General features: G+C 37.2%; 1 protein-coding gene across 1 annotated transcript; it reads right to left on the bottom strand.

Moving 5' to 3' along the window:
• Positions 1-1,100: 1,100 nt before the first annotated feature.
• On the bottom strand, positions 1,101-4,679 carry si:dkeyp-73b11.8 (BPTI/Kunitz domain-containing protein). Its single transcript, XM_046036294.1, has 6 exons — positions 4,613-4,679; positions 3,317-3,508; positions 1,843-2,019; positions 1,651-1,695; positions 1,357-1,435; positions 1,101-1,232 (listed from the first exon to the last, which is right to left on the bottom strand). Exons 1-6 carry the CDS (start codon positions 4,677-4,679, stop codon positions 1,142-1,144), a joined length of 651 nt encoding a protein of 216 aa, XP_045892250.1. The 3' UTR covers positions 1,101-1,141.
• Positions 4,680-10,608: the final 5,929 nt, after the last annotated feature.

The following is a 10,608-nucleotide window of genomic DNA, read 5'->3' as shown; positions in this document are numbered from 1 at the left end:
GATTAAAAAAAAATGTTTCCATTACATTTTTCAATAACAATCTTCTCAAGTGACTTCATGGGTTGTAAAATACATTCTACATATTATCAATAATGGTGGGAAACATGAAAGATGAATGCAAACATATTTACAGCCATACGTTTTAAGATAAGTGTGAGAAAATGTGAAAGGTTGTTTTTGATACTTCTGATACTTGATATTGACAGCCTAAAACAAAGGATACACAAATGCTGTGCAGGAAAACATAATAACAGAGTTTGCATCACTGTACAAAAACAGCTCTAAATATATGTGTTGGGTTTTGAATTGGCAGGTGCCTTCAGAAGACTTCAGACTGTTTTCAGCAAATCACTGAGCCAGGTGATGACGCAGTTATAGTTTTGAAACACTGAAATGATTATGAAGCTACACTGTTAAAAGCATTTCAGGTAACTGTGTGCACAATGGAAACTTGGAATGATTCAGCTCTGCTCCTGTTTTTCCCTGAATGTTTGTATCAATAAAAAAACAGACTTACTTCAAATGGAAATGTTTCCAAAAGGTTTTCTGACTAATGTGTATGTTTTTTTAGGGCTGCAATTAAAAATCAATCCTATTACCAATTAATATGCTGACTGTTCTCTCAATTCATTGTTTGGTCTATAATTTGTCTGGAATTCTTGAAAAATGCCTATCACAATTTCCTGGATCCCAAATTGCTTGTTTTGTTCGGCCAACAGTGCAAAGCCCAAATATATTCAGTTTACTCTCACGTAAGACAAAGAAAAGCAGGACATCTTCACAAATAAAAAAGCCGGAATCTTCTTTGGAGAAACAATTAATCAATTATGAAAATTGTTGCCGATTAATTGTCAAATAATTAATCAATTAATGGACTAGTTGTTTCTCTATGGTTTCACTTTGACTAATCAGATTTCTTTTAGATTGCTGAATGAACATAATAGGATAAAGCTCCCAGGGAAGAAAATACAACCAAAAAAAACATCACTTAGCACATGAAACAAAATAGAAAATTGAACAAAATTGTCATGGCTAAGTTGAACTTGACTTTCAACTGACTATCAGTTGATGTTTGGTATCAAGACTACTGGTGTTGTAATACAAAACCAAGATGGTGTTGCTATCGAGGTCACAAGATTTTCTATGCCATTTCAATGCCCTGATCCTGAAGAGGTGAGCTAGACTGGGGGTCTCTACTCTTCTCTGGTGCCTTCTTCTTGGAGCCCTTTTTCCTAAAGAAACACAATTAAAAAAAGGTAGTTAAAGGAGAGTAATTACAACTGTGAGTAAAGATATTGCTTTTTACTTGTAGTCTTTATGTGACACTAAACACAAAGACAAATTCAAAAAACGTACTTTGAATTCACGGTCAAGACAACTACAGTGATGATGATGGCGACAATAATGACAGCAAGCAAAACTCCACAGATGATTGCTGTTAAAGAGGACAACAGTGTAACAGATGAGTGGGATTCATGTAAATAAATACTACAATTCAAACAAAGTAGCCTATATAACAATATTTAGATAGCTGCAACCAGTCTAAAATAAAAACATTGTCACTTTAAAATAGTATATTGTAAATTAAGAGGATGTGTTTTTTGTCATGACTTTCTGTTAAATAATGAAGTTCACTGTGTGTCTACAGACCAATAGGAGTGTCTGGCTCCTCCTCCTCCTCTTCATCACGATCATCTAACAACCAAAACAATAAACACCAACATGTTAGACACACACATAAAATATTTTTAATTAATTCCTGGCTCCCTGGTTTTAATAAATGCGTTGACATATTGATATTTTAACATAATTATCAGCAACTGTGCGCGTATTTGAGCTCACCGTGGATTCCAGTACAGGTGGAGTTGCAGCTGAAATAGTCGTAAAATCTGTTTCCGTTTCCGATGCATCCAGACCAAAGGAATTTTTTGCATTTGTGGTGAACAGAATCGTAGTAGTATCTCAAAAACTTTCCACTACATTCACCTGTGGCCCTTTTAAAGTGGCAAGCTAGAGAGGCTGTGAAGAAAAAAACACCACCCTCATTATCAACATCATCATCATCATCATTAAGCAGTCATAGCAGCGGTTTATTACAAATACAAATATACAAAATTACCAATATAATTATGTATAAACTGCTCAGCTATTGATAAAGCACATTATTTAAGGCCCCATCCACACTACTGTTTTCGTTTTAAAACAGAGAGTTTTTGCTACATTTGCACCTCCCCTCCAGACTAAAATGGGGAATACGAAGAACTAAAACAGAGATGTTTGAAAACGTTGCCATCCCCGTTCTTCGTTTTGAAATTTCGGAGAGTGTTTTAGTGAAGATGGGCATAAAAGGATTTGGCCTTATAAGCCATGCAAAGTAGAAACACGATGCTACTAACAGAATTTTTGACAGGGTATTTTGATTAAAATATTTTTTACTGTGCAGTTAACACTTAGCCTACACTTGTACTGTGTATGTCGCCATATTTACTTTGCGATGACTCCCAGTCTGTTTTCTGCCGCCACAGGCGCTTAACTCCTGTGTCCCTTGGTCCATGCAAAATAAAATCCGGTGTGGTTCTTCGTTTGCAGTACTTTATTCTTTCTTCTGTAACTAAGGAATAGACCATCTGCTTCATGATTACACTGCCACGTGCAGTAGATGTGCGTTTTAGTTGTTTTAGAATACACTCAGATCAACTGGTACTAAAACGCTGGTGTGGATCATATTTGTTTTAATTCTCCATTTTTAAACTAAAACTTAGTAGTGTAGATAGGGCCTAAGAAGATAACAACTTCATCAAGCAGTTTGTAAAAGCCACAGATGTAATAATTCACACTTTATCAGACATGAGTCATCCTGCTCTTTCACCACTTGGTGGCTATTGCTAATATGCAATGCTGACACATATATTTCCTGCTGCCTCTGAAGAAATAAGAAATTACTTGTGAAAAAACAAGCATTGGCATTGATAACATGTAGATTTTGCTGTCATATAATGAACATGCTCCTCTTCAGATGTGATGCACCTGCCAAAAATCAGGCAGCTTGAGGCAGATTCTGTCAGTTGTGATCCAGGAGACTTGACAATAATGTGGTGTTTTTTTCATGGTCCTGCAAGCCATAAAACTCTACCTCAGTAGCCAGTTCATGTTCCAAAGTCCTCCAAAAACAGCCAGGATGAATGACAGTTTGTTTTCTGATTCATCTACTTATAGGCGGTCTTTGAAGTGGCATCAGACATTTTGCATATTTAAAGTAATGAAGGAGTTGAATCCTTACATGAATATTCTTTCACTGTTAGTGAAATCATCTTACCATCCATGGGGTAGACTTTCTCTGCGTTGGCCGAACAGTTTCTCATGCACTGCTTTTCACTTTCAAAGCGATTGGCATTTCCTCCTTGGCCTTTGTATATGAAAGGATTGCACTGATCTTTGTTGGCATCGTAATACAGAGCAAAGTTAAAGCTTAAGCCTTCACCTTCATCATGGCCCAGTTGGCAGAAAGCTGTAGGATGATAAATATAAACCGTTAGATAAGTTTTATTTGCAAAATCTTTTTAAAAAGTGTATAAACAGTATCAGAAGTACTGTAAGCTGGTGAGACTGCCATTGTACAGTAACTGTATGATGGGCGGTTCAGTAGAAATCATCAGCAGATATCACATAACTAATGTTTAACTAACCTCATCACCAGAGACCCACTCCCTCTTTTTATGACAACAATAAAGAGTGTCATTTATGGTACACTGAAGTCTTCCAGAGGGAAGTGGTTTTAAACCGGTTCTTTTAAGACCAACATTTTCACCCAAAATGCACTTGATTTTGGACGGAAACTAACTCACGAACTGGCTGTTCCTGGATGCACAAGATGTAGGCACCCTTTAATCATTTGCACAGTTTCAGTTCATCGTGCTCAGGCTCAGACAGAAATGATCTCAGTGTTGAAAAGTTTGGAATTACAGAGGAAGGAAATGTTCAGTCAGCTTAGCACAATCATCAGCAGTGTGTAAATAACATTTCCAGGAGAATAAATGCACAGTAAATACCATCTTTTCTTTTTCTTGTCACAGCTAAAGACAATCATAGTTGGCTTCCATTGCAAGTTACAACAAGTAAGTAATTAAGTAAGTTAATAAAAAAGGTAAAATATCCTACTGAGAAATGCAGTCCAGACTTGAATGGTGAAGTGAAGTTATTTCCATCAAGTCTACTGATTTGTGATTGAGCTGAATGATTTATTTCACCCCTTAACACACAAAAATATACTGGCATCACTCTTATACTTTATATGATTCAGCTTACAGATTTAGTCCCCTGCCATGTTGCTCTGAAAGGACTAAAGATGAACCTTTATCTCTTTGATTCCGTGTCAGTAAAACCAAAACATGCATTTAAATGAAAAGTATTGACAACCATACAATACATGTAAAACACAGTGTTTTTGCAATTATCTTTTTAAAAAAGCAGCAATTCACAAGGTCCACACACATTTTTCACTAAAGCGCAAATGCTAATAGCCTGGCCTATTCTGAAATTAAACCTCAGGTTAATTAAGTGATCTTACAATTTTAAATTAACTGAAATTGGAGAAGTAAACAGTGTGAAGTACCTGGAGGTTTCGAATAGCTGATGTGGAAAGCAGCAAAAGCAATACCCAAAAACAACAGGCGCTTCATTTTGCTTCTTGTCTTTGTGATGTCTTTCCTGGAGTGAAGGAGGGTTGTAAACTACAGGGAGTGGGTTGTCATTACCAACCTTTGGACCGACATTTATCCAATGGTGACACCTTCAATCGAAACAAAAGTTAACGGCAGGGATAGACTTCTTTCTCTTTTTATTACTTTTATTATAGGTTACCATTTTTTCACGTTAGGGCATAACCAGATATAACCAACTCCACATGCTTATATATGCAATAGTGTGTGAAAATATTTCTATTGTTGGGTGTTATGTTTGAAACACCTATTTGTGCAGTGGGTGAAGTACAAAGGACTGTTCATGTGCAGGTGTCTCCGTCAACCTGCATATGCTCTCTGCACGAGGGTGAAATGAAATGATACCACTTGTCTCTGACATTAATACTTTGAATGTCCGTTCAAAATACTTTTGTTTTTCTTTTATTTATAAAATGAGAATTATATTCCAGATTATTATAATATAATATATAATAATTTAAAATACAGTTGGACAAACTTATTTTTTGTCTGTTTCAGGTGTCAAATGGACATACAATGGTAAGTCTGATGTCTATGTCAATGGTACATCATAAAAGGGATAGTTATATATTTTTTACATCCATTCTCGTTTGATAGATTTGCAGTCCTAGTCCATGTATGTCTTGATCACTTAGAGTGGTGTGAATGGCTACCCTTAAACCAGAATTACCCAATTCAGAGTAGAAATTCAATTTGATGCAACTCTCTGATAGGCAATAACTGACTGAAACTTGATTTTTGATTCTGAAAACTGACTTCCTGAATCACGACTATCTCTTGCATAAGCTGTAGCCTACTCAGAGCATGACCTCTTGTCACTGCTTCTTCTGTCTGTTGCATTCAGGGACCAAATAACAATAAGTAGGCATGTGAAGGAATTTAGTGTAATGTAATTTTTCTTAACTAATTCAATTAGTTTGCAAATTCTTTCTCTCAAGCATATCTGGGATAAATAAGAAAATATCTTGACATTTCTGGTCAAATAATTATAGTTAGAGGAAATTATACTTGCGTAATTCTGACCTGTGAAAGAGACTGATCCACTCTGTTTTTAATTATTGCATTGGCTTGGCATTAATGGGAGCAAATGGCCCCTAATGGATTCTGTTCAAACAGCTGTTCACATGGAAATTTGGAAATTTGAAACAGCACATAAACAAAAAATGGAGAATTATTGTGATCATTTTTAATTTATATGTCAGTCAGTAAAGAGAATACCTCAACAATGTGGCAAAATAAATCACACTGTGTTGTAAACAATGAGAAACCTGCTATGTTAATGATAGCAAATTAACTGGGAGTGAAATGTTGATGACTGTTGTAATTTTTCATGCTGCTTACAATTTTTTCTACTCTATTTTTTACACCATTTATGTTATGTTAAAAGGTTTACACATTCATTTAAAAATATAGGAAAGGCCCCTTACTTTTAAAAATTACCCACAGTCATATATGTTCCACCAATGACTGCCAAGGGGCCACCAAAGTCCACTGAAGACCATTATTAAAGGGCAGAATGAGTCTAATTAAAACAAAAAAAGGACACTGACTAATTATAGCCATAACAGTAACTTTCTTTTTTTATTACTAGTGCCCGTTCACAGGGGCCCATGTGATGCCTCCCTGCGCTTATATAGTGCAGTGCAGTGCTTGTTCAAAATGTGTGCCTTATGCCTCATCAAGCAAGAAATCAGTCTTAAACACAGCCGCCACATATGAGGTTGACTGGATGAACAGTTCTCAACATAATCAAAAATCAAACACACACATACACACAGAGAGAAAGAGAGAAGAGAGAGAGATTTCTGCCTTTATTAGAGAGATGAGGTTTGCCTTGATTGAACTTTGAGTTTTGCTTTAAACAAGTAGACTATTAAGTGATTTCACATCTTCACTAGTTGCCTTTTGGGATGTTTTGAAGGATATTTTTAACATAAGACTGGGAACTGACAGTCAGGGTGGGGTGGGGGCAGTCTTCATGCTGCATCATTCATATTTAATAATGATCTGGCTCCTCCCCCTTCTCTTTACGTAATCATCTTACAATCAAAACAATTACAATTTTTCGTTTGTTCCTGACTCCCTGGTTTTAACAAATGCATTCATATAGCCAATTTATATTTCAACATAAGCTTATGTAATTATCAGGAAGTGTGTACATAAGAGAGAGATTTGAGCTCACCGTGGATTCCAGTACAGGTGGAGTTGCAGCTGTTATAGTCTAAAAATTTCCGTTTCCGATGCATCCAGACCAAATGAATTCTTTGCATTTGTGGTAAACAGAATCGTAGTAGTATCGTATAAACTTTCCACTACATTCACCTAGAGGCTTTTTAAAGTGGCAAGCAGTCATAGCAGCGGTTTATTAATAATACTAATATAAAAATGTAAATATAATTAAGTATGACCTGCTCAGCTAATGATACAGCCTTCAACTTAATCAAGCAGTTTGTAAAAGCCACAGCTGTATTCATTCACACTTTGGCATGAGTCATCCTGCTCTTTCACCACTTGGTGGTGTATTGCTCATACGCAATGCTGACACATATATTTCCTGCAGCCTCTGAAGAAATTAAGTTATTACTCGTGAAAAAAAGTATGAAGAAGTCAAGCTCACCGTTATTTGAGTCTCTTAAGCTGACACACAAAACAGCATTGGCATTAATAACATTTAGATTTTGCTGTCATATAATGAACATGCTCCTCTTTAGATGTGATGCAGGGATCCCCGCCAAACATCAGGCAGCTTGAGGCAGATCTCAAGAAGGCCCCGCTCTGTCTGTGTCAGTTGTGATTGAGGAGGCTTGTATGAAATCATCTTACCATCCATGGGGTAGACATTCTCTGTGTTGGCTAAACAGTTTCTTATGCACTGCTTTTCATTTTCAAACCGTTTGGCATTTCCTTCTTGGCCTTTGTATATGAAAAGATTGCACTGATCTTTGTTGGTGTCGTAATACAGAGCAAAGTTAAAGCTTAAGCCCTCACCTTCATCATGATGTAACAGGGAAAGGTAAGACAGGTCCAGCTTGGAGTCATTAGCTGACCCCAAAAGTGTTTACTGACCTTCCAGCTCTAGTTATTCCCCTCATGAACTGTCCTTGTTAGGGAGATGAAAATTAGACTGATTAGGGAGAGACCATAGCGCAGGTGTCAGGCTAGCAGATATCGGTGTTCTCTATAGGAATCTTACAAGGTTGAGTCTTATAAAAATATTTACAAGAACTTACTGGTTCCACAGATTAGAGTGCAACTCATGGATCGTAATAGATTCAAATGTGATGTAGCACTGGAGTCTAAATATCAGATAGATTTGTTTTTCTAGGTTAAGGCCCGCTAAAGATGACCTAAGGAGGAAACCTACAGACACTAGGGGAAAGACAGAAACCTAAAAGGGACCAAAAGATGTTATCCTTTAGATTTGGTGTTGGCATTGTTTATGTTCACACGGTGGATGCTGACACTGTTTCTCCTTGGCCAAGGCTCATTAAGCTTTGTTCCGTAAAACTTCATCAGTCTTTGAAAACCTTCTTCCTTGCACCTGACAGCTGATTTACAATATTTCTTCAGCACATAGGTAAGTGTTTTTACCGGTTCTTTTACGAGCATTTTCACCCAAAATGCACTTGATTTTGTAAGGAAACTGACTAACGCACTGGCTGTTCCTGGATGCTCAAAATGTCGGCCCTCTTTAATCATTTGCACAGTTTCAGTTCATCATGCTCATGCAGGCTCAGACAGAAATGATCTCAGTGTTTAAAAGTTTGGAATTACAGAGGAACGAAATGTCCAGTCAGCTTAGCACAATCGTTAGCACTGTGTAAATAACATTTCCAGGAGAAAAAAATGTACAGTAAATACCATCTTTTCTTTTTCTAGTCACAGCTAAAGACAATCATTGCTGGCTTCAATTGCAAGTTACAACATGAACATTAAGTCAGTAAAAAGATAAAATATCCTACTGAGAAATGCAGTCCAGACTTGTATTATGAATTGAAGTCTATTGATTTGTGATTGAGCTGAATAATTTATTTCACCACCCAAATCTTATACTTTATACGATTGCTGATTTCGCCTGCTATGTTGCTCTGAAAGGACTACAGGTGAAGCTTTATCCTCTTGATTCAATGTCAGTGAAACCAAAACATTATAAATCAAAAACATTGACAACCATATAAAACATGTAAAACACAATGTTTTTGCAATTATGTTTTTGAAAAAGCAGCAATTCACAAGGTGCACCCACATTTTTTACTGAAGATGAGCCCAAGTGCCAATCACCTGAAAAGTAAACCTCAGGTTAATAAACTGATCCTACAATTTTAAATGAACTGAAATTGAAGAAGAAAACACTTCGAAGTACCTGGAGTATTCAAATTGTTAATGTGGAAAGCAGCAAAAGCAATACCCAAAAACAACAGGCGCTTCACTTGCTTCTTGTCTTTGTGCCGCTGACTTTCCTGGAGTGAAGGAGGGTTGTAAACTACAATGGGAGTGGGTTGTCATTACCAACCTTTGGGCCGACATGTCTCCAATGGTGACATTTTCGATCAGAACAAAAGTTAACGCCAGAGATAGACATCTGCCTCTTTTTATTACCTTTGGTTGCCATTTTTTTTTTACATTAGGGCAAAACCAGATATAACAAGCTCCACCTGCCTATCAATATAATGTGCAATAGCATGTGAAGATGTTGCTGGTGTTTGGTGTTGTGTTTGAAACACCTATTTGTGTAGTGGGTGTATATTTAATGCTCCCAAGAGAAGAGTTTTCCGAGCCTCATTCAGGGGAAATTCAGGCTCCTCTTACCTGCTAGACAGAAGCAACATACACAAGTAGACTGGTGATTAGGTCAGCCTATTGACAAACAGTTAGACTGTAGTTATTTTTGTCCTTTCATGGACCATGTGGACACCTTATGCGTCAAAACTTAGATACACAAAGCTTGCAGTTTTAGTAAGTTCAAATCCCCCTGTTTGAGTTACCTCAGGTGGTTACTCTAAGAGCGGGATTTGAACTCTCATTTTGTAATTTTGGCTGAAACACTCTTTTCACTCAGCTTTCCATTCTTCACACCTTTAGTGTGTGGAAATCATTGTGGAGAGCCAAGGTAAAAAGAAAAAAAATAATTAGAAGGATTTTTCATTAACGATTTGTAATTATGTCTTCAAAGAGTATGAAGTATAGTAAGATAGATAGTACACATCTTCAATTGTGATTAAAGGTGAGCACACAGAAACTTTCCCCCTTCAGCTAATGAACATGATACCAGTTTTGTAGTGTCAACCTCTGTACATATCATTATTATACTGTATGCACAATGAACCCTGGGCCTGTGTGGTGTACAATGTTGAGGCATTCTTTTTAATGTAGGCTATTATTGTTATTTCTTCGCCCCATAATGTTAACTTTGCCTTGTAACTTCTTGATACCATGGGCACTAGAGCTATTAAACAGGTAAAATCCCATTTGACATGCATTTTACAGTGTTGCCACTCTTGTCAGAGCCTTTGGGTGTACTTTATGAATGTCATGTTTTATATTTACAGCCACACTTTTATATTAAATGATGACCCCATAGTTTTTCCATAGGTTGACAAACGTTGACAGTGGCAGCACAGGTTAATGTGCAGGTCTGTCTTGAAGAGCCCTCACACCTCACCTGTCAATGTTTGGTCAACCCATCTCTCTTTTGAACCTCTAGCGTAACATAATCTAAAGGGTCGCAGATTTCCATGTAACACCGGCGCGAGTGCATGCCCGCATCTTTCGTCCGCCGTCAACTCCAGCCGTAAATGAGTGACTTCGCTTGGGTGCGGTCGCCACTGTTGAGCTGTCAATCTCCGCTGACCAGCTGACTCTAGAGGCTGGTTTTGTCGTTGCTTTGACG

Source organism: Micropterus dolomieu, linkage group LG22 (assembly GCF_021292245.1).
Source record: "Micropterus dolomieu isolate WLL.071019.BEF.003 ecotype Adirondacks linkage group LG22, ASM2129224v1, whole genome shotgun sequence".
Taxonomy (NCBI): domain Eukaryota; kingdom Metazoa; phylum Chordata; class Actinopteri; order Centrarchiformes; family Centrarchidae; genus Micropterus; species Micropterus dolomieu.
This window is presented reverse-complemented; position numbering and strand designations above follow the sequence as displayed.